Below are 25,294 nucleotides of genomic sequence, written 5' to 3'. Positions count from 1 at the left end.
ACACTGTGATTGGTTGTGAAGATTATAGAGCATCGCTTTTACACGTGTCGGAAGTTCCCGATGGGTATTCCCGACCCGCCGGTCGCTTTTATCCGATTTGACCGAATGGCAGAGGGGGGAACCGAGATGGAAAGCCCGGCACCGGAGGTGTTGGCTGGCTCCCGAGACGCCTGTGTTGTAATTAAAGCCGAGGCGAGCGCTTTGGCTTTTAGACACGGTTGCTCTCCGTTGCCCATTTAGCAAAGAGCTGTTCAAAAGCTCTACGCGAGGAAGACGCGGTGGGAGAAAGTTCCGGTAAAAAACAAATAAAGCGGCATCCTGGGACAAGTGCTGCGGTAACTTGATCACACATCATGATCTGGAACTAACAATTGTTTCTAGTTTAGGGACCCATGCCCAGAGAGGCTTGAAATCAGCCCAGATGTGGAGTTGGGAAGAATTAAGTCTGGTCACATGCCAAACCTTTTGACCCCTATGGGTCACTGTAGTTCGTGCTTGTCTGATTTCACAGGAAAGTCAGACTGTCACTGACTAAGGATCATTTGCATAGTCAAAGTGCCCCCCACTTTGCTCCCCACCCCCCCGGTAGCTCTGAGGACAAACCTCGCTTTTGGCAGACTGAGAAAATGTGAGATGAGGATGGGAGGGGAAAATGGTTTGGCAAGAACCGAGGCGTTGACGGGAGCGGTTCGGATGGCAGGCTCCGGGAGACAGACGGAGGCCAACCATGACGATGGGCGAGCAGAGAAACATTTCCACGGGAAAGTAAGATGGAAAGCAAACCGCGGGTAGAAACTTGATAGAAGTGATGGAAGTCTTACCTTGGTCGACGCCGAGGCCACAGATGCCGCAATGCCTCGCTTGACCGCCACCTCGCCGGCCGATGTCGTCACCACGACGGCTGTCGGGGTCGGGAGCAGTGACGGGATGACGGGGAGGGGGAGGAGCCCCGGGCGGTTGTTGCCGTTGATGACGGCAGAGGCACAGCTATGATTGGCCCCCCCATTGTGGAGGCGGCGCTCCCAGGGCGCTCGGTAGTCGCGTTCAAAGCGGTGGTGGTGGCGTGACATCACTTCCTCGTCCTCTCAGAGGGAATAGCAAGGGCAGGCCTGCCAGACAAGCACAGCCAAAGGTCACATTTGTGTCTTTTGTTTTCAGTATTTTTATATTTAGCGCATCTGTGTAATTGAGCAATTCACTTCCAATCATTCTTGGAGAAACTGTTATAATGCTGAGCGTGACAATCTCCTACCCAAAAAATGAAAAGTGGTGTTAAGCAGTTGGCAGAACTGCAAAAAAAAAAAACGTTGAGATGTCACCCTCGAATGCTTTTTTTTTCCCCCTCCCTTCACACCGTCCGCCTGCCTGCCCGCCTCCCCCTCCCTTTAATAACCTTGAATTTTCTGAGCGGCTACAGTTGTATTACCTCTAAAAATATGCGAGGCGTAGAGAGGAACACGGTGCTCGTCCGGCGGAACAATGACGGCGGTTTGTGCCAGCTAATATTCTCCCTTATCTCCGCAGCTCCACACTTCAGCCAGGAGAGAAGAGGGCAACCGGTTAAATCTTCCGCAACATTGGTAGAAAATAAATACGCTTGGGGTTTATAGATATATAAATATATGTGGGGAGTCGATTTGAATAAAAACATACACATGTACACACTATCTCATGCAAGTGGCAGCTGCACGACGGGTGTCACCCAAACAAAAATCACGCTACGCTTGCGATTGTTGAGGCGAGCAGATGGATCTGAGCTTCCTAATTAGCGAGTCTTAAATTCTCTGCATAACTATGAGTCGGCTTTTAAAAGGTCTGCGTGAGTGTGTGTGTGTAGGCGGGTGTACATTGGCTGGTGGCTCAGATATGGACCGAGCGAGGAAGAGGAGGAGGAGGAGGAAGAAGATGAGGAGGGGAACCAGACACCCGGCACACCTGTGCGTTCTGCCAGAATGGATCAAAACTTAAATTCATCACAAGAGCCCTAGGGATGCGCTGCCAATCGCTATTCGGCCATTTTGTGTCATATCCAATCAACCGCAATGGGAGGAAAATCTGAAACAAGGGATGACAACGTAAAAATGTCTTGTGCGGGTGCTGATGTATCGAATTGCTAACTCGGGTAGCCTTAAAATGAGCTGTGAGATCATAGATGTATTAAGGAACTTTACTTTAGCAACCTCACAACATTCTCAGCAATTAAAGTTTGTTTATGAAGACATAATTATTCTTACTGAATGTTTTTTTTTTTGTCATTTATTTCCAGCCAGACGACAAAGTCGCCGGCGCATGCAGGTGTGCAAACACTGACGGGAGGTGATTAGCAGATTTTCTTTTTTTTTTTCAAATTTTATAAATAACTCCTTCTTGTTAAAGATGGCATCTGCCCAGCGACACGTCGGGCGTGTGCCACACCGAAATCACGCGGGAGTACGCTTGAAGACGGAAGGAACGCGACAGATGGATGTTACCAGACAGTAAACGGCGTTCAGCAGCAAAAAAAGTGTGTGTGTCAATGTGTATGTGTGTGAGCTAGAAAGGACGCCAACCTATGTGTGTGTGCAAAATTTGCTATGTTTGCTTTTTGCCGCCACATTCCTAATCTGCCTGCTACCGATACTCCCAAAGAGGACAGACTCCATTTCCAATCTGTGATCGGGTTTACTTCTATTGACCCTGTGGCAGCGCCGCTTCACACACACACACGCATGTACACACTCGCCGCACTAATGATCAATTCATCCATTAGGCGTACGCACATGCTACAAATGAGCCTCGCTGAAAGTGGATCTGCTGCAAGTTCTGCAGGAACAAGATATTGCTGTAAATGAGCAGCTCCCGTGAGACGCACGCACGCGCAAACAAAGCAGTGAATCTGCTGACAGATCCTCCAGGACAACACAATGTTCATCCTGACATTTAAATCGAGCAGCGGTGCAGGAGTAGAAACGTCAAAAGCTTCACGCGCACACGAGCAACAAAAGGGCAAACATGCCCTGCAATAGGCACCATTTTGGATGCTCCTCTTCTAATTGGTTTTGTTGACTGAGAAAGGCAGGACTTTCTTAAAAAGCAAACTAATATTCACGGAGAAGGGTCCAGCTAGACCAGGAACAGGAACAAGTGCAAATGTCTAAAAAAAATAAATAAAAATTGATAGTTTAAGTCGTGCTGAAATCGTAATTTCAGCTCAAAACATATTTTCCAATACTGTCTCCACGTTGTTTACTGAAACGTGAACCCCGTTTACCTGCTACAACGTTCCTGGGATTGATTCTTCGTATTAGTCACCACAATTAATCCTGGCGCTTTGAGGAGAATTAGTACTTCCACTACGATTGCTACAGCTCATTAGTGCTCTGAAAAAAAACAGGCAGTCAGTAGTGGGCCCTGTAATAAATATAGGACATCTCGGGGAAAGAAAAAAAAAAAAAAAAAAAGCCTGCAGGCCAAGCTGCTGTTTTGCAGCCCAAATAGCTTCTGCTTGGGTGATTAATGGCGATACGGAGGATGGCTCGGCTTAAATAGTTCCAGTTTAACGGGACAACTGGGAGGCGTTTGACTCACAAACATGTGAACTGCCAGGTAATCGGCAGGCAGGGTGGCTAATGCTACGCTAAAGCCCATACAACAAAACGTACACGGTAGCTAGCACCTGCCGCTATGATTGTCCAATTGATTCTTAAAGTAATCAACAAATGTCATTTTTGCTATGTTTTCTGATTGCAAGTGCTAATTTGCTTCGCTAGCGCAACAAATACTGAAAAAGAGTGATTCGTTAAAAAGTTCGCGTGAGACCAGGCAGACATGGACGTTCTTAACAAAGACATCCCCTTCATGACCCTTTAGTTGAATTTAATCGAGGTCAAACGAAGCAAAGTGTGCGTTCAAAAGCAATCATAGGGAGACTGACGATTAAACACCGAGTGCCGATTAAACAGTTCACAATGTAAATTTGGTTCAGGAAAGATAAAGGGGAGTGTCAACATTATGTCACATTTTAAAATATCTCTCTCTGCAACCAGGAATCCCCTAGTGTGACATAACACTGCATTCATCTGCTCCTTTTGTAAAGTCCAAACAAGGAGTTGTTGGAGTGGAGGCAACATTCTCTCAATCAGTGAAAATTCTGTCACTTTGCCTTCAAAGATGCCAAGATCCCAGGAGTGGTTCTCGCTTTCACCACTTATCTCGCATCCCGGGGCTTAGCTTGCCCTAAAAGGCCTTCTTTGTCTACGTTTTACATCGGTATGAACACACGACCTTTCAGATACGCACGGCGAGCGCCTGGAGTGGGATTCTGGAGATTAATGGCCCAGCACATGGTTGGGCCGAAGGAGGGGGGGGGGGGGCTCAAATGACCAAAAAGGAGTATTGATCAGGAAATGCTGGTCATAAAAGTACTACAAGTTGCCATTCCCTTTATTTACGAGTGTTGAGGAACCCAGGCCCAAATTATTTTTCAATGCAGGAAATAAAAGTCAAGGTGTCTGAAGTGTAAATATTCAAGTAACATGGGGATCTACTTCCACCACTGTAGTAAAAAAAAAAAAAAAAACACGGGCCTTTTGCGCCAAGCAGCTGTGCTACCCAGAGCGCGAGAGCTCATTTCCGACAATTGTCTGACATTTTAACGAGGGAATGATTGATCCCTTCATCACAAAATGACCAGCGGATTAGCCGATAATTAAAATCTGTCATTAGCGGCGGCCTCCGACGCTAATTTGTCATTGCTTACAAATGAGTTAGCAGCCCGACGCTTGGCAAAAGGACGTGAGCCAAACCTAAAAAACCCAACTCCAGAATTCGACGGAGCAGATTAGCCGAAAACATGATCTTCGTGCTCGAGCAAGGTACAGAGTGATTGTCTTTAAACCCACCCAGTGGTCCGATTGTTGGCGTGAACAATGCTGAGCCACGGTTGACGGGATTAATTAACAGGGATTAACTTTCTCGACATTCTTTCTTTCACACTCTTGTTTAACTTTCTCCTGCCGTCCAATAATCTGCCAATTGCCTGTGCGGGCTCTGGATTAAGACAGTATGTGTCCGTCTGCATGGTCTGTCAAAAATCTGAAAGAATTTATGCATTACCCATTACTTCTAAAATAATATGAGCCCAGCCTATAGCGTCACCTTGAACAAACCTAACCCCGACGCAAACCCAAATCATAATCCAAAAAAAACCCTTGCGCCCTTGTTCTTCGTCTCCCCTCCACTAACAAAGAGAATCATCCACGCGAAGATGAAGAAAGGGAGCGGCGAACACTGCTGGACGACATCAGAGAGCCGATGTGAGATAAAGTAGGAGAAGAAGATGAGGAAGAGGAGGCCAAATGAGAAGCGAGCGCGGAGAGATGGAGGAGTGGTAGGGGGAGAGAAAAATATCCCCACACATGTTCTTTCATCAACACAAGACCGCGCTAAATCACTTTCCTGGCAAGAACAGAGCGGCTGCTATCTCGCCTTTTTAATATGTTGCCAGAGTGACGGTGCGTGATACAAGACGTGGACCAGGAGGTGGGGGAGCTGGAGAGGGGGGGGGGTCTTCTGGACGGGGGGAGGGGGCTATTTCAGCATCGGTTTTCCCAATCATTTATACTTAATTTTATTTGTAATTTTACAAAACATGTTCCTTAAGTATTTGTTTAACTTTACAACAGAGAGAAAAATCTGTAATTACTTTTAGTTTTTTTTTTTGAGGGAATGTTTGAATGTAGTGATCTTTGTCTTAATTATATTACATTCATATATTGCAAAATGATCAGAAAATGGCTGCTTCAAACCAAAATGGCTTTTTGAGATTTTTTGTGTGGGTCTAATAAATGTCTTTTTTTTTCTTTTTCATTTTAGTTTTTAGTATCAGTTTTTTTATAGAGTGAATATTTGTCAAGTTCAAGATTAAAAAAAGGTCACAATAAGTATTGTGCAATAAAGTAAACTGCAGGAATCATAGTGATACAGTGTCATTGCTTGTGCGCACACACGCACACATGCACACACACACACACACACACACACACACACACACACACACACATACATATACATACATACATACACTGGCTTGGCTGCCTTATCTCGTGTCCTTTCTCATAGACTCTTAATGCATCACAACCAGCTCCTCTCTGGTCGCAGTGTCTGCTATGATATGGGGGGGGGGAAAAAAAAAAAAGAAAAACATAGTATTACAGTACATCAGTACAAACTGGGCGCTGTGCTCCTGCGCAGGTCACATTGATTTAGAGGATATTGAAGCACTTCGGGGGGGCGCCTTTCCCCTCTCGAATGTGCACCACCGCCATCATCCAAGCGAGCAGATTACGCCCCGACCCGGCAGCTTGACCTTCACTTAACTACGCGCCCATCACGCCGCGCCTCGTGTTTTATTGACTTGATTCCATCTTGGCGTCTTCAAAACTGGACAGCAAATGTTGTTACCCAGAGCGTCTCCTCCGTGCGCACACACACAGTGTTTGGCCCCCCTTTTAAAGTGGCGCTAAATAAGTAATGGGCCGTCTCATCGGCTTTGGCTAGCCACTAACCGGATGGCTTACAGTAAAGGGAGATTAATGGATGCAGGGATGGAGATAAACGGACGAGTGGCCTGTGACGATGGCTAAGTGACTTATAGTATGCGCCGTGCGCCACTTGGCCGACCGCACAGCATCCATTTGTGTGTCCCCGGAGCAGAGACGTGCGTAAAAAATGACACAGAAGGAAATCAAAGCTTGTTGTCACGGAGAAGCTGACCTCCATCCACGCTGGAGAGGTTGCCAACCCCTTGGGCCAGTTCAGAGCCAGGTCACGCTGGCAGAATATTTCTTATTAGAATCATTTGTAACTTACAGTGTTGGTAATTTTCCCTTTTTACCGTTTTGATTGCGTTAGCAAAAAATGGTCTGTGGCGATTTCACAATAACAAGCTAAGAGCTTTAATCCTCCACCACCGAACTTTACAAGTGGACACAAAGCAGTCAAGAGAACCCATTTGGCAGAGTGCTTTAATGGTGTGGCTGCGGTTCTTAAACACTTCCATTTATTGCTACAACACTACTTGGAGTTGATCTCGGAATGTTTACGACGGAAGAAATGTCGCGCTCAAAACCGGCGAGCCTTTTAGGACATCCTAGTTTTCTCCCACGCATGGTGACTGCTTGGGCACTAAATTTCAGTCCAGAATGGCAAGTGGCTCGGAACATAAGAGAAGCTAGCTTTCTGACACTTTTAGTGTGACAGCCGCATATAATTAATGTAAACGCAGCATTGTCTTATCCCACGTTTCGCTTCGCCAGTTCCACATCCCCGCCAGCAGCGCGGTTGGCGGACCGAAGGACGCCGGTGACCTCGCGCTGATCAATTTGCTCAATTTAAGCTTAATTAGCCGCCCACGAACGGCACGACCGATCCATCTGCCTCGCTCCGGCTCTAATCATCTTGACGCCATGCCGCCATTCTGGCGCCCTCGGAACGACAGCAAGGTTATCTTGTGACGCACGAAGTGTCCGGCGCCGCTTCCTCCTAAGCCGGTTTTTTAACAAGCGCTCATTTACGAGAAGTCGGCACCGCGGGCGCAATCAACAATGCCCCCCCGGGTCGTGCGTAAAGACGCGGTAAAAAATCCAACTGGGTCCACTATGGGAAAGCAGTTTGGGAATTGGTTATAAAAAGACGCTCCCGCGGTTGCTACAAGGGAGCTTTGCAAGCACGCAAGATAATGAACGTCTCGGCGGGAAACGTGTTCATAAATAAAACAAGCCACGGTACAGCCGCATGGCATTTACTGTGCTTTTTCCTGCAGAATGGGAGATCAATGCTAATGGCGCACACACACACACACTGAGTAAATAGGCATCGCCCGGTGGCACTTTGACCTATGGTCGGTGAAGGCATGACTGTGCATGAAGTGAAGCAAATCCCGAGGAAGCACGGTTAAAATCTCGACAAAATGCAGTATTTGGTATTCCGTACGAGGAGACAACCTGGAGCCCCTTTCCGACTGATCTGATTATTAAGCCAGTCTACATTTAATCGTGCAGTGAAAGGGCCCTAGTCGTCCCTCTTTTATGGCGAATCCTTCAAATCGGGAGGATTCCCTAGTCAGATTTGTCAAAGTACCCATTAGGACAATTTTGTATAAAATTGGTATCAGGGACTAATTTTCATTTGTGGAATAAATTGGATTGGTGAGATTTCTGACAAGACAGGTAGGTGTGAGAGAAGAGCGCTTTCACACCACCTGGTATCTATTGAAGCGGAAAAATAAGAGTGACAGAGGCAATGATGTCGGGAATGAAGACTCCTGGCTTGGGATTTACGCATCATATATGGATGTGACTTCTCTAGCGGGGAACAAATGCCCGGCATGTGTTGGGCCAAAGTAGGAGAAGAAAAGTCGCTGTCCAAAACTGTCATCGGGATGAGCGTCATATCATTGGTCAACATAAGACATTGCCAGAGGGACATCAGCTAAGACTTCTTGTGACCTTTTAAGACTTCTAAAGATGACATTTTGCGCTTGTATCCGTCCAAATCAGAGTCGCGGCTTGACAGGGGACTCGCTTTTAAAAAGATTTAAGAATGGCCATATCTCAAAGGGAAATGTTGGGAGCGAAATGTCCCTATCGATCCAATTTCTGACCTTGGCTACCAGCGGCAGATTAGAACTAGCAACCTACCCGATAGTTCTCTTGAACTGACCTTAGGATAACAAGGTCAGGGTTTCACCCCTAAAAGTTTGAGAACCCTAACATCAGCGAGACCGAAAAGCGCTCTTAAGGAAAAAAGGAAACCAACTTAACAGTGTCTCCGACGGCGGACGCCTCATCTCTTCATTAATGCACGGAAGCGAAAAGTAGGGGGAAGAAGGTCATGCTGTCCCCCTTCTCTCGGGCTGGTGTGTCAACGAAGAAAGGAAAAAAAAAAAAAAAAAAAAAAAAAAGAAATCACACCGACATCGGAGTTAAGAGCTCGTCAAGTACGAGGTAATGAGGCTACTTGGAGACGGCGTCAGACTTCAAGGTTAATGGAACACCTGCCAGTGCAGAGAAGAAAAAGATAACCCAGGAAGGTTTTGTGTCTCATTTTTTTCTCCTCTTTGACGCATAGCCTCCAGACGTCACCCAACAAAGTGACGGGGGAGTCAGCGGGAGGCGATGAAAGTCTCTTCAACGACATGAGTCACAACCCGAAGGTGAGGCGCAATCAAAGGGGCTCGCGGTAAAATTCGGATTGACTGGAGGAACGATCAGGGTGGCGGAATGCTCCCCCCCCCCATTAATCAAGCCCTTTTACCCAATAGACAAATATTGAGACGAGGATCAAACAAGCCGCCGGCGGCTTCCTGCTTCCTCTCGCCGGCTGGCTGACGGAAAACGGCCCACTGAAAATTATGCAAATGCGTGTCAGGCTAACCAACGAGAAGGATGGCAAATTAGCGGGCTGTTTAGTCTCGCAAATGGCGCTAAAGCAGATGAAGGGCCGCTGCCGCCTAATTTCATGATCTGGATGGAAAATGGCAAGTGGCAAAAGATCTACATTTAAGAAAATTAAGAAAAAAAGGAATTGCTGCAACATTAGCATTTTATTTTTATTTTTTAAATACTATCAACCAAAGACAACAAAAAAATGTATACACAATTAGCATGACAACCAAAGACGAAAAAGAGATATCGGGTCGCGAGAGGGTGGCCGTGTGGTGGGGCCAACAAGTCGGAATATCAAATTAGTGAAATGAATGCGACAAGACAAAGAGGTGAACGGCAAATGAAAGTAAAGAATGGGCGAGCATTCCAATAATCAATAGAGCGTGACGTGAAAAGAGAGCGAGCATATCATTGCTCATTAGTCATAGCCGAGCACGAGCTCAAGCCCGAGCAGAAAGATTGTCAGCGGCTCGTAATCAGATGAGCGGCGCCACTCATGAATTCCGGCAGAAGCACACCGACTATTGTCCTCCTCCTCCTCCTCTGTAGGAGCTTATCACATTCTCATCCTCTTTGTGCTACAGCTACAAAACTCACAGAAGGGTCTCCTCATAAAAAAAAATGTATGTTTAACAGATATTACTCAGAACCAATGAAGATAAACATTGAAAACATTACAAAACACTCCCATCCGTACTAGCTATGTAGATTCATTAAGCTAATGGTAAAATTCGCTTTTCTCTTTTTCTCATACTGGCATAAAACAAGATCAGCTACGTTTTGAGAAGCAGTCATGGAATCCGAACTCCGCAACCTCCATCTGAATGCTATGAGAGCAACATACAAGACCGGCCCAAAAAAAATGAAAAATCAATTCTTCCTTTTCAAGCTGCCCATTAAAAGGCGCCGAGGAGACGTGGAGCATTTGTTGAAGACGCACCATTACAGCATATTATGTACTCTGTTGCGAGGGCGCCCGGCATGCTCCATTACACTAAACCGCCAAACATGAAGCAGAGTCCATTCTATGCCGACAACAACGAGAAATTAAAGCCCACTAAAAAATTCCGGGTGAAATATTCAAACACTGAATCAAAAGAAATCGAGGCCTATAAGATGATTGCTATAAAAAGTTGCAAAAGCCCATCCGAGACGTTTTCTTTGGGGTTGGAAGCGGCGCTGCTGCTATTGTTACTCGTCTCTTGGCATTGACACAATTCTCACTGTTCTTTAATGCTGCGTCTGTAAACAGGCCCATACAGTATGATAAACACAGAGTACGGCATACCCCTTTAAAAAGCCGCCCTCAGCGGGTCTGATTCTGTCAGAACCACAGCACAGAACTCTCAGTCAGGCCGGACCGGCTGGGGATATGAGAGTCTTTGCACCAGCGAGCTGGAGTGCGTCCATTCCATTTTCAACAAGCCCACACAGTGTAAAGAAGCCTCCCAGCCAAACGATACAACAAACTGGTGTCATGTTTTCATCCAAACAAGTTCAGCCAATGAACTTTGTATAAAAGTGTTTTAAATCATATCAGAAGAATTCTCCATCAGTAATACAGGTTTTACTGGTTGTCTAGAAAAATGATTCTTTAAATTACCACTGTAAAAATATTACATTACTCTCACTGCGTGTACACCCCCTTCCCAATGTGTTTCTAATACAAGTTGGCTTTTTCTCTTTTTGTAGTGGATGCATTTTGCATGAAGCGGATCAAAAGAGCCGCCTCCTCATCTGATCCGCCTTTAAAGCCTTCGCAGAGTTCAAAGTCTGTTGCCCACCCTTGGACTCGGTTCCCATTCCTGCCAGCCTCCTAAAGTCAATGAACACTGGCATAGAATCTCTCTATATAAAACGGTCAACATTTGAGGCGCCAAAGGAGAAAAAAAAAATCTTGAGGGTGCCAAGAGAAAAGAGCAAAACAAATAAAAGCCAAAACTACTCCAAGAGCATTCTTTCTCCTTCCTGCTGCCGCTTGCTGAGCTTTCCACTTTCAACTTTTAAAGCCCTCGCCGTAACTGCTGAGGTGTGCATCCTTTTGTTTCTGCACAAATCGATAAACACAAATGGAAGGAAAAAAAAAAAAAAGACTGCTAAAGAAGCGAATAAGAGGAACATAAGGCAGAAAGGTGATTCTTGTGTGGGCCAGCGAGAATCTCGGGGGCTCGATTGAAGTACACTTTCGTGGGAGCTCATTTTAGCATGTTTCTAGCGTAGAACAGCCAAAAACATCCCTAATATTCACTACAGATTTTTGATAAATATGACCATTTCCAAAAGACTGAAAGACAAAGCCAGAAGACACACTCACTCATACGCACACTGTATTTTATGTATCAAGTGTTTCTTTATCCATGTGCAAACACGCTTTCGTGCTTGCTTGTGTTTGCATATGGCCTTGTTTGTTTACGTTGCTGTTGTGTGTACATGTGCTGCACAGTCCGTGTGTGTCTGTACGTGAATGGGTGTGTGAGACTGAGGTTAGTTGAAGTGCAGCGAGAGAGAAGTGTGTCATCACTTCTCTGGTCCCTCATGACTGCTGTTTGCAGCCAAGTGAAACACCATCACTGCCATAACCGACAAACACACACACACACACAGCAACCACTAGCACAACACCCCCTAAAAAGAATACACACACAGGGGCTTTTGATGGCGCTATTTCACTTGCCAGAGTGTAAAGACACTAAAGGATCGACTCGTTGTGCGGTTCCCTTGGGTTTAGTCGACACACGCATCATATTATTGTCTTACACACACTAAAAAAATAAATAAACAACATCCAAGTCAATCTTGGTGATGACAGGCTGACAAATAACATTAGCGCTCATGAGGCTAAAGATATTTGATGGGGATGAGTGTTTTAGAGGGCTAACAAATGCTATAAATAATGATAACCAAAATGGATTTAATGCTGAAAAAGATGCAGAATGTGCCACATAAGGTATAACAAATAACCCTAGTTTATCATTTATATTATGCGCCGATATGGTGATTTCTAAATGTTCATAAAGACAGTCAACATGTGCAAAACTTGACACCGGGGAGCTAGTTAGCATGCTAACAAGCCCCAAACAACATGTCAAACTGTGATAGTTGTTATAAACAACCATTTCTATTTGTACTTAAAGCTGCAAAGTTAGGTCAAATAAATGAATAAAGAGCTAACAAATAACACTAGCGCCATGATGATAAAAGGGAAATGGGCTAAATGTGCCACAGTAGGTCGTGAGCATTCTAAGGGGCCTCGGAAAAAGAGATAAAACCACGACGCGTCTCGTTAATAACCATTGTATGCTAACCGGTCCCTAGAAGACATCTAAGAACCACGATAACCATGACACTTCTAAAAGCTGAAATATTTGTAAACTAAAAGTTAGCGCCATGAAGACGAGTTGGCTAACGTTGCCAACAACACTAATCATGGCTGTTAAAAAGACAAAAACAAGTGTTGGCATTACTACACAGTTGTACAATGCTTAAAAAGAGCATCACAACATGGATGGACTGGAAAAAAAAAGTAAAATGTGCCAGGGGAGCTAGTTAGCCCAAATACGAGCATGCTAACACGCAGCAGGTGAGCGGATTAAGCATATTTATCGACTTTTTGCAGACACCCAACATTTATTCATGAGGGCTAATCATTCAGAGTGACATTTTACAAACACTGGATGACACTTTCTAACACTCTTTAACCTGCCGCCAGGATAAACATTGCAATTAGCCTCCGGTCCTTGCATCAAACATAATTGAGCTCGTTGACTAGTGCATGTAGAATGAGAAGAGGGAACAATCCAAATCATACAAACACACAAAATTATCTGCTGGCCGAATCCATCTGCATTACGGATCCACAGATTATGCTTGATTACCAAAATGTTCATTTATCAATGCGGGAAGGGCAAACAAATGACAAAAATCAGGGAAGAGATCGAATCTGCATTTTTGCTCAAGAGTGAAATGCAATTATAAAGCGAGCTATGACACAGCAAATAAATTACAGCTCCTTGTCAGTTTATGCTTGTTTCTCGCTGAAGACTTCCAGAGAGTCAGATTGCATTTTTCTTATCTCTGTTATTTACGGTTGCCATCATGTGCTATGACAAAGTCAGTGCGACGGCAGCATATTGAGCAAATCTAATCAACATGACTGTTAGTCATCTAGAAAGTCAGAGCAGCCATTTAGAGGCACTGCTGCTGTTCATTACCAACTATCGAGTTAAATTGCAGCCGAGCTTGTGCAGGATCACATTCAATAGTTGATTGCCAAAACTTATTCTGATAACAAAATGAGCTTGAAATGGAAGTCCGTAACGCCAAGACAAGCTTGAAACCCGAATAATTTTCCCGTCGCAATCCGAACCTTGACACAATGCCTCCCTCTCTGTTCTTGCGCGAGCGCTCCTCTCGTCTCCTTTGTGTGAGGCTGTGAATGGGCGCTTTGACCGCTGACAGATGAGCAACTCGAGTCCATCGGCGGCGGCCAGATGAAAAACGCACGCAGACATTTTTTACTCTGCCCGCAATGGCAGTCAACAGCGGATTAGATCATATTCAGTGTGGAAAACTCCCTATGAAACGTTGGTTAGCGGATCTTATTGGCCTTAATCAAGCGTAGTACAGAGGTAGCACTTAAACGCCAACATAAACGGCGAAGTCCAACACAGGAATATGAAAACGCTTCTGAAGCGTGAGGAGCATGTCATTAGGTAGATTAGGAGAGGAAGGAAGCCCGGGCTACTTAAAGGTTGAGCTTCCCTGTCTTGAAACCCTAATCTGAAACCACAACTGTGTCTCAAACTCTCATTTGAAATGCCCTGGCTTGAAACCCGAACGTGAAACCTGAACTCATGCTTGAAATCGATGTGAAGAGGCTCATCGTGTCCATTTTTCATCCTTCTCTGAATCACTGGCGAAATGACAGTACAAAAAGAAAGTTGCAACCCCGTGGAGGAGGAGGAGGCCTAAACAGCGAGTGGCGGCAGCACCCGATTCAATTTGCAAGCCCAAGCGCCTTTCGCCGTCTCCGCGCATTTGCCGTCTAAGTTGCGTCGGCGCTGCGAAAACCAAAGCATATATGACACGGCGGAGATTGCTCTGTCCAAAACGCAATCATCCAGAGGCGGTACCGCGGCGCTGATGAATTACCACGGCTTAGGAAAAGACAATGACTTGTCAAGCCGGCCGCCGATGGGCTGTCCGGAGGCCCGAGGGCGCCGTTGTTGCTGCGGACTCGCAACACTAGGAACGTAAGCGGCGGGGGAAGCTGAAATACAGCTTCCACAGCACAAGGCAATGATAGCTTAGCACTAGCTTAGCACATTATAAATGACATGAAGTAGAAAAGAAAAAACTCCTTAGTAAAATCAGACTCGTCTCGGGATGGAAAGTCATGTCGCGTCTAATTCAGGCTCGAGTTTGTCACTTGGGAAAAGAAGAGTGACATCGTGTGGTGTTTCTCCTTGCTCAAAACAGAGCAAGCACTTAAAAATAGATATGGCAAGAGGTTCGGCGCAGGGTCACTGGGAGTTGGCGGCACAGCAGTCATCTTGATAACCAGAGGCAAGGTGGCGTAAGAGGAGCGACATGCCCGCCGGGCGACCCCCTCCAGTGGAGCCGCGCTAAAGTGCTGACTCGTTGCGGGCCGGTGGAAATACGCGGTGGTACGAGCCCCTTCCCGCTCATCAAATAGTAATGGGCCCTGTGCTGCGGTCAGGTTGCCGCGGTGGGGGCGGAGGGGGATGCGGCGAGGTCACCTCACGGTCACTAAACACAACGAGCGAGTACAACGGGCACAGTTTCGGAGACGACGACGTTTGACTAAATGTTCTAAACGTGTGTTTTCTCTTCGTCATGATTGTTTTATAGTGTCAGTTCGCTCGTGTCCCGGTTCCAGTTGCCGTCATTGACACACGTACAGTTTCCTCTACTCCACTACAAACATAATTAATTATTAACATATTAATCGCCTTGTCAAATGCAAGCCGTCAGGAGCAAGATTGCTTATCACAAAATAATTCACACTAAAATCTTGGAAAAGTGTCACATGCTAACCTGTGGCTTTTTGAATTCCGGATGCCAATCAGCGACGTGGCCTCCTGACAGTTTTTGGACATGCCTTGCAAACACACTTTTCCATGTCTAGCGGCTAAGCGGACGAAATAATTCTCGATGACACCGCGTGCGTCTGAACGGTCCACGGGAGGACGAGAATTTTTAGACAATTCCCGTCTCTATTGCTCCGTCTTGCACGCGTGCCGAAAAAAAGTAGCAGCCACTTTAAACACGTAGTTAAAAAGCGAAGGATTATTTTTATGCGGTGTGTCGTGGGAAGAGACCTTCGCCCTTGCGGTAAAATAGTGCCAATTATGAGAAAGGCGAAAATCGGATGAGCTACGAGTTCAATTCTTAGGTGTAGTTATTGGTTGGACACCGAGGATAGATTTGAGTTCTACAGCTGATTCAAGTTTTGCGCTTGGAGTTCTCCAAGATGACAGCCCTGACATCCCAGCTGGTGTGCGCTTACGCTCCTCCAAACAAAAGCAGCAGGGTGCTCCGTCAACATCCACGAGGAATCCCCGTGTCTATAAAACCAGTTCTCCAGTTATTGGTGTTCGCTTTTCTTTTTATGTTTTTTTTGACATCGAGTCAACTGAGACGCTAATATTGAGGCTCGTTTTGGTGCGGAGGGGCAGAAAATGAGCTCGGGGCTCACGGCTTGGGGCAGAGGGGGCTCGGAGCCATCCGTCTCTGCTTTCAGGAGTGTTGACAAGGTCACAGTCCCCCGGGTGCGAGCCCTTGGGCCGTAACCACGGACACGCAGACAAACTAAGAGCTGTCACTCAAGCAAAGGCTTTCACACTAGATGGCAACGGGGGATAGCCAGACACCTGCTGTGTGTGTGTGTGTGTGTGTGTGTGTGTCCGCACCTTGGGAGATATCAGCAGACATTCAGAGGACACACCAAACACTGACTGCTGACAGTGAGGAAATGTCTTCATTGCAAAAAGGCTGAAAAATAAGAATCGGGCACATGCATGAGCCAAGTATATCAGAGAGATTTTTTGGATTGAAAAATAGTCAGGTTCTGGTTCTAGTTTTTGTTTTTTGTAAGTGGGTTCAAAGTAAGAGACGTTTTGTTGAAGAAACATTGCAGTAGTTTCCCATCGAAGGGGGGAGCAGAGTTGTGTGTTGATCTTTGACCAATCAAATTCCCCACAGAGGCGATTGTGGGGAAGGAAAATGCTGTTCAAACTTTTAAAACAGACAGAAAACAGGTCAAAGTTGAGGCCAAATATCACAATTAGAAGTTTTAGCCATGTCTTTTTCTTTGTCTGGAGACGAGTGCGTTATTATCAAAAGGCAATTATGGATTTTTAAGCACAGCAGAGCATTCGTTGGAGATTTTCTCTTTTTTTTTTTTTTTCTTCGCAAAACACAAGTGCGAACTGCGAACGAAGTTGGTCTCCAATAAAGTCTCCACACTGATAGATAGTCTACACCGGGACAAAACCAAATAAATTATTCAAACGTATACCTTGCTAAAAACAACAACAAAATGAAAACAGAGGGTTTGGTGCTTCTCTTCGGCTCCCACGTTGCCATTGATCCGCTCCCTGCGGCTCCTCGCTCGCTCGAAAAGAGCGTTAGTCACCCGCAGGACGGCGCGCGCTGTCGTGTTTTTAAGATTTTATTTCACAGCGGCAAGCTGCGCTCGGCAACGCCGGGCTAATCAACTTAAAATCATAAAGCGTCGTTTGGTGGCGCAAGTGAGAAAAATGCCGTGTTGTTGATCGTCTGGGCCTTTCGCGACGTAGCTTCGTTATTAATTTCCGTGCATACCGTAGCGATGAACATACAGGATTCTCATCACAGTGTGACATTGTTCTCATCCTTGGCCCAGCAGGGCTCCCGTGTAGCCAAACAAGTTTGGGCGCAACATTTCCTGTGTATAAAAAAACGGGGTTGTAAGATCAATAACCCCCTCGGGCTGAGGGAGCCAATCTACATAGGAAGGGGCGCTGACTCAGCGTTCAGCCTGGGGGCTTGAAAGAATGATTGCTCTACAAGCGATAAAAATGCACAGCTTTGTTGAGAACCCTCCAACGGAAGAGGACCAAGAGTGCAGTGTGTAAATAGGCACTCGCCTCGTCAGACATGTGAGTCGCCCGTGCGAACAAGCTCTGAGGTGACATCCATCTTTGGAATCCTTGCGATTATTTTCACTCGTGGTGTTGACTTCTAAACTGGGAGTTTGTTAGCTACCTAATGCTAGCATTGCAAACAGGAGCCTTGTTATTCTCAATTTCGTACAATAATGTTACATTTTGGTTATTTAAACAAAACGCCAACCTGGTCTCATTAGCTTAGCTTGGAAGGCAACATATGGATTTTCAGTTAATCTAACTAAAAGCCCTGTCAGAAATCTGTTTAGCCGTAGTTAAGCCCCTCGGGCATTTTATTCGATTGTGCTAAAACGTACTAAAATTACAATTATTTTCTCAAGCCTCGTTTTAGTTCTAGAAGAGACATGTCTGGTCTCTAGCACATTGTAGTTGTAGCAATGCCACATATGGCATCAGTTTGATATGACGGGAAATCATCTGTGTCGAGGTGTCCGTCATTTGAATGAAATGTCACAGCACAGCCGAATGTAATTGCTCGCCGGCCAGGGTTAGCGCAGGTCTACATAAAGTGAAGAAAATGGTGTGAAAACACGGTGCAATAGATTTTCTTTTTGCTTTCGCCCCGTAGCAGGATAACATCAAGTGTGCGAGAAAACGCCGCCGCCTTTTTGAGCAGCTGTCTGGATTTGAACGAGGCGGCAGATGTATTTTTTGCTCAAATGCCACGAGCCACATTAGATTGGCTGCAGTGAACATTGTTGACAATATTACATCTTGAATAAATATCAGTACTGGATGCTTTTAATTTTAATGCTACAGCGAATCGCACTCTAAGTTTCAAGATGTAGGTATGACGTGCACTTTGTAAACACGTTTGGGCTCTTTTCCTATTTTTTTTTTTTAAATAGAGCAATAATCCCTCATATTTTAAAGATTTGTCGCTTGGGATCATTTCTGCTACAGCACTCTTAGGCGCTACGGAAGAAAAATCCATTCTGGTGCCAAATTGTCTGTGATTGACATAATCCTTCATAAATCAGTAATGGATAATTTATTAATCATGGCCATCCTATGCAGGGTACATCCAGACAAGCAGATGAATAAAAAAAATAAAAAATAGGCCTGCAGCTCATTGTTTGGACTGCGCCGCTTGTCTGGGGAGCGCTACCGCTCGCCAGCCTTTTCCACATTCTCCGATACCAACGCCAAGGTCGTTCTCCTCCAGCAACCTGTAGCTCTTAACCAGCCGCATCTCTCTCATGGGCTCCGAGCAAGCTAGCGGAGGACGCTAACGAAACCCTGCATGCTCCACTGGGGACAAATTTGGCTTTGGTTGTCTTGGAGCAGGATAGCAAATTGCGGTACAGTAGTAATGTTGTTTTAGTACAAAGTCACAAAAAACATTAGGAAAGACTGGGGTACTGAAAATTGGTACAATAAGGATCTCTTTTTTTTTTTTTTTTTTGCTAGCAAATTACCCTTGTGCTCCAAAAAGAGGGTGCCAAAAGTAGTATCGAAGAAATCGGTCGCATTGGAACAATTCGCAGCTTTTAATGAAAGAAATATATCACAACTATGTTCGATCCCCCAACACTAGAGTAGCAATAGTGGTCTAGTATAGCTTGGCTGCTTTGGTCAAGAGTCTAATCTAAGTCGTGATTGATTGGTTGATTATGAGCTGCGTCCCAATACTTGCGTCCACGCCGCCTACATAAACACCTGATCTCTCTCTTTTTTCACTGCCAGTGTTTGTGCTCAATAGCCAAGGCAGACATTTTATATTGATTGCTTTGTTTCCAGTGCAGCAATACATAATTCATCAAGCCTCACTGCATGTGTGTGTGTGTGTGTGTGCAGGTGTGTGTGTGTGTGCAGGTGTGAGTGTACAAATAGCAAAAGGGGTAAACAATCAATCAAAGTCAACACCTCCCCTTCACACAATTACCAGACGTGTTGCGGTAAAACAAGAATGTTGCACTGTTTTGGTCCGGCCCATGCGAGATTATGAGACGCATGTCATGCCCTCGCATGTGGGCAAGGAGAGTCACTAATGCACTCTCCGGTGAAAAATATACATGGCATTTTAATTGATTTAACAGGGAAAAAATGTATTTGGTGAATTGAGTTACAACCTTAGTTGTGAAAGAAATTAATCTTATAAGTCAAGGCACCACTGTCAATTAAAGTCGAGGTCCATTAAAAGAACACAAAGAGTTCAAGAGTCTTGAAGTTGAAATTGGTTCGAGCCTCGTCGGTCCCTGAAGGCCAACCATCGCGGTTCCCAACCCAAACTTGAACGCAGTTACGAATCGGCCGGTTGGCGGATCGTTTCGGATATGAGCTCCGGCGAGTGCAAACGGCGCGTCGCCCGCCATTCGCAGACATTGATTAATCTCATCAGGGACCGAGCTGGACACAGCAGTAATAAACTGCAAATTGTCTAGCGGAGCTCACATCAAATCAGCGCCACGGGCGAGTCGGGCTGCCGTCGCCGCCAAGAACAGGCATGTCTATTCTAAGCTTTAATGCGATGGAGGTAATTAAGTACGTGCTAAACAAACTCGTTTGAGCGGAATCGCTAATAAGTAATAAACAAGCGAGACTTCCTGTTCCCGCTCTTTGTCCCTTGATAGGCATATTCCAAATAAAACACGCCCACGCTCGGCGAGAGATCTTCAGTGGAGGCCAAGAATTTGTTTTTTAGATTTTCGTTGAAAGATTGCATCTACAAAAATGAACGAACACTTAACTTCATTTTTTTACGCCGAGAGCACTGCTTCAAACCGGAGTGGCTGACTTCCTAGTCATGCCAGGATGTCATATTGCTTAACTTAAGCTAATGTGTGGCGCTACTTTAAGAACATCCAAAATGTCACTAATGGACACGAGTGCGCCCGTGAAATATTAAACAGGCGGAGAGAATCTAATCCCAGACTCAATTGAATAAATGAGAAAATATATTAGATTCATTTATTCAGTGACTCACTTGTGCGCCGGTGGCGAATACAAGACTCCTACGGTCCACAGCTAGCACAAATACAATATAATTAGTTCATATTTAATTACAAGTAAAAAAAATTCATCTTAGAAATAAAAAATGATAACAAAGGACTAATTTGGGCACTATTATGCTTTGAGTATCCTCAAAGCAGTCACTATCTTTTCAAAGAGTGCCTTATCTAAAATGAATTGTCAGAAAAGATTTTCAAAAACCGATTAATAGGACGATTAAGCCCAGAAATATATATTGTGTTGATCATCTCCTTGGTGGAGGTAATGAAGCCATCCAATAGGCAACAGAAGGATCATCCGCATGTTTTTGGCATTGGCATGTGGACGAGGTCGGCGAGGCGAGCAGCGGAGCGGCAGATGGTTCGAGAAACACTGCCACCGGCTCCGTCCAGCCCAGCTGGGTGAGTGTACTTGGCCGTACACACACACACACATACATGCACGCAAACACACACTGCAGCCATCGAACAATGTGTTTCAAGCACCTGTGCTCTTCCGGCCATCTAAAGCGAGACACCATGACGGGAGGAGTTCCAAGCGTCGACATGACAAACATCTGACGGTCCAAATTGGAGCCCTTCACCGAAAATCAAGTCAAGGTCAAAAACCCCTGGCTCATTATTTGAAACACGTGCTTGGAAAAGACACACGGGAAAGGCACTACATTAACAGCAATCCAATTATATTTATTTGAAGGGGAACTATCAGGGACACATAGAATATATTGCAAAGATTTGTTTGGCCTGTTCACCAAGTCCTACTCATCTACTTTTGGGGTGAACCCAAACTGACTCGCTCAGGTTTTCACATGGCGGAGTATCGAGTAGGAAGAAGACGAAGGACCGCCCGTAGGCCCGCTGACCTACATCCAGACTGAACGGGGACGGTATTAGCGCGGCAATTAAAAGAGATGACAGCCGTTAGGCGGGGCGAGGTATGGCACGTCGTCCTCTCTCGAGTGTAATAGCTATTGATTTTTGGCACGGGCAAAACAACATAGCCTCGAGACAGAAAGGCGAACCAAAGAAAGGGAGCAAACAGGTGTGTTCTAAGGGGGGGGGGGGGGGGCGCTCCCCGAGGCTCTGCTCCCAATTCGCTCCATAGATCAGAGAACCAATTGAACAAAATAGTTTGAAAAGTAAGGAAACAAGAGTAATGTGTTTTTTTTTTTTTTTAAGTGGATTCAAGAATATGGCTACAACTCAATTGTCTGCATCACATGTCCATCATCAGAACAGCACCACTGACAAAATGTCTTGTCATAATACATCCAACCACAAATGCTGATTCTGCGATTAAATGGGAGAAGGAAAGAACAAGGTCACACAAATGATTATCAGCTAAGATGACATCACCTGCGACAGTGAAAGTCCAAGGGCCTGAAAATGAAAACCCGCTCAAGACTCAACAACCTCTGGGGATGAAGACACCCTGTATGAAAATCAATAGCGAGTCGAAAGGCTTAAATAAGACTGCTGCCGACGTGCCGGACGTGCGAGATGAGAAAATCATTTTGGAGGACTGAGTGCTCGACGTTGACACAGACAACAATGGATGAATACAACTTAGTGTCAGAATATTTCTCCCACTTTGAGGGGAACCTTCGACGTAAAAAATAAAAAAACAAAGGCATTTCATATTTGCGGCAGCGGCTTTCAAGCCCAAACAAACTGCCACAAAGGGGTAAAAAAAACAAAAAGATTTGCTGGTGTTCAGTGAAAGACCAGCTGGCTCTTTTCTTCTAGTAAAGTCGTTATGAATGCGAGAGCCATTATGTTGCCTTGTTGATTTAAGCCGTGTGTCTCAAATTCAGCTCAAAGCCACAGAATTTATATAAAAAAAAAAAAACAGTCTTAGTGGTGAAATCTCAGACAAAGCAGTGTTTTACATCGTTCTCACGCTACACTACAAACAAAAAATGTTGCTTACTTTAGTCAATAAGCTACTTAGCACTTAGCCAATCCCACATAGCCTTTAGCATGGTGAGGGGCGATTGCCATTCCATGTACGTACATTTCCATTCAAAACCACAGCAACAATTGCCCAAGTAGGTAACAATCGGCTTTCTGAAAAGAATCCACCTCATAAAACAGAGCTGAGCCCAGGACAGGGAGGCAAAAGCTCACGTCACTTTTTCCTTCCAGATTTTCCTCAAAACACCCAGCCAGCGGTTGTGGTCCACGGTAGCTGAATAAAATCACTTGTCTCAGACATAGTAAGAAAGACGCTCCTTGTAATACATGCCAGATGCATTGCAGTCACTTGCTGCCGCTCTTGCGAGGCAAACTACAGGCTGGAATTCCTTCAAGCAGCGTCGTAAATCATCCGTGATGCCTCGCACGCTGCAAAAAGTGGCCATTTGCGCGCATTATTAGCCTCAGCGGCCTGGATATGTTGCTCGGACCCCCCGCTGTGCACCGGTATGTGTCCGCCTCTTACGATGCCACGCTTAAACACGCAACTCCCCAGACTTCCACGCTCTCCGCATTGCACATTTGAATTTCAACAAGGGCGGGTTAACTGATGAGGGGAGCTCTTGTGCGGGAAAAACTTGAGCTTCCACACACCTCATCTTGATAGCCCACCTTGCAGCAAGTTCAAGGGTCACCTCATTACCACCACCCAAACCCCCCTGCATTGGCTATATCTACAATTGTGCTTTGTCAGCAGCTTAGAAAGGAAATTTTTTTTTTTTCTTGCCGGGTAATGCAATAAATGCCCCCCCTCGCATTGTCTAATGTGATCCAAAGACACTCATACAAAAAAAAAAACTTTAGACACAGCTTTCTATATAATGCTATGCACTAAAAACATAATGCATTAAGCCGTATCCCATGAATGCATAGTTACACATTAACATAAAATTCAGCCAATTAACATAATTATTCATTGGTTAATTGTTTCTCTCATTGAATAATTGGTTATTGGTATGATAGGATAATTAGGTTAAAATAAACATAAAGATGGCCCAAAAATCTGTTAACCTCAAGCACAAATGTTACCAAGCTGCCTCCCAACTGTGAGTTTAAGGCAAGACTGAGGTAGGCCACGTTTCCCAAAGTGCCCTTCAGTCCTTCAACCACGGCGGGTCCGCGGCGTGCCTTTGTGTGGCGGGTTTCTGTTCTGCGTGCGACTGGCAGAGCCACTTTTCCTCACGGCGGCGTCTTGTCATCTGTCATTACGTGAGGTAAGCAGCGAGAATGATGAGGCCTGACAGCTTCGCGTCGTCGTCTGGGGTCTCAGAGTAAACAGCGGGCGCCGCGGTGATCATGACCGTTACTTTCCAAGGTGTATTATAAAAGAAACGGATTGTGTCTGTCAACGCCGGGCCTGGCGCTGAGTCGTTTTTAACCATTTGGGGTTTGGACATACTGTTTTTATCTCAATTTTAGCGGCGAGGACAAGACAATTCGAGAAACCGTGATGCCGGTTGTAAGGGCTAGCGTGTCAACTTGTACCAAATTGAATTCAAAATTTCCTCAGTTTTAAGACAATACTGAGAACTTGCTAAACCATAAACCTTATACCATTAAAAAAAAAAAACATTTTTGTTTTTTTTTCAAAGAATCCACATAATGGCCGCAAAATATCGCTTTAGCATCATTAGCATGTTCCGCTTTATCGCGTCTTACCTTTGGTCTCTTGTGGATGACAGCGATGCTCATCACAGACAAATTACATCCGGCGCGTATTCTCGTCACACATCTGCGGAAACAACAAAACTTTATGACGTGACATCGTTAACGGTTACAAATCCAAACCCCGCTGCTGCTATACTGGCGGCCTATATATGATGACAACGAGGCACCTCTTTTGCTGAAATGGACAATCTGCATCGGGAGATATATTAGCGCAATCGTGGCTATCTGGAGACCAGATAAACGACTCTGCCGGGACCGGCGGAAGCTATCAATAAAGCCGGCGTGAATGTCCTGAACATTAGCGCGCCACGTCGGCTAATTCGATGGCGGGAAAAGGTCAAGCAGGAGGCGTACAGCTGTAGAAGTCGGAAAAGCTCTCAGGAATTGGACACCAAAGTAAAAAATGAGTGCAAGACATGAAGATGGATGGAAAAAGTAGAGACACCACTACAAAGGGACTGTAAAAAAATGGTAATCAACATGACATCATGGTGATAAAAATGACACCACCCCAACTGTAAAACACAACATAGCGGCATAAAAACGACATTGCGGTGTGAGGACATGACAGCGCGGTGCAACATCACAGTGGAAAAACATGACAAAATGGTGCAAAATGACAACATCGCGGTGTCGAAACACGTCACGGTGGTGTCAAAAGCGCCATTTTGGTGCAAAAACAAGACATGGCGGTGCAAACGTGACACTTGGTCTGTGCCAGAGTGGAAGTGGGAGGAGCGCCTTCCGCTCGTCGCCAGGCTTACCAGGATCGCGAACAAATTCCACATGCAGCTCTGAGGAAAAGCCTGAAGAAAGCCTCACTGACGGCACACATGTCTTACTCCTTGCTTAAGACTGACAATCCACACTTTTTCCCCTCCAACACATTTCTACACCTACGCGTGAATAAAACACAGATTCAAGTGTTCTCTCTCGGGGGGTTTCTGGGAAAAAAATCGGCTACAATGCAAATAAGAAGCATTCGACAGCTCAAATTTGACAGTGTGGAAAAAAAAATGAGGGGATTTTTTTTTGGGGGCTCGGAACGCCAGGATCTGCACATACCCGAATATTGGCGATGACAGTT

At 45.3% G+C, this 25,294-nt stretch overlaps 1 protein-coding gene across 2 annotated transcripts in view; it reads right to left on the bottom strand.

Annotated features, from left to right (window-relative positions):
* LOC119118268 (kelch-like protein 29) overlaps nucleotides 1-25,294 on the bottom strand; it is an 84,197-nt gene that overhangs the window by 52,200 nt on the left and 6,703 nt on the right. Inside the window, exons 2-4 of one of the 2 annotated variants that reach the window (XM_037245145.1) lie at nucleotides 24,199-24,271; nucleotides 16,358-16,439; nucleotides 822-1,109 (exon numbers count right to left, since the gene is read on the bottom strand). In XM_037245145.1, the coding sequence (XP_037101040.1) occupies nucleotides 822-1,070 (249 nt within the window). In that variant the 5' untranslated portion in view covers nucleotides 1,071-1,109; nucleotides 16,358-16,439; nucleotides 24,199-24,271. The remainder of the gene's footprint in view (nucleotides 1-821; nucleotides 1,110-16,357; nucleotides 16,440-24,198; nucleotides 24,272-25,294) is intronic. The other variant, XM_037245144.1, reaches the window with a different exon arrangement.

The sequence above is a fragment of the Syngnathus acus genome, chromosome 24 (assembly GCF_901709675.1).
Source record: "Syngnathus acus chromosome 24, fSynAcu1.2, whole genome shotgun sequence".
NCBI lineage: Eukaryota > Metazoa > Chordata > Actinopteri > Syngnathiformes > Syngnathidae > Syngnathus > Syngnathus acus.
This window is presented reverse-complemented; position numbering and strand designations above follow the sequence as displayed.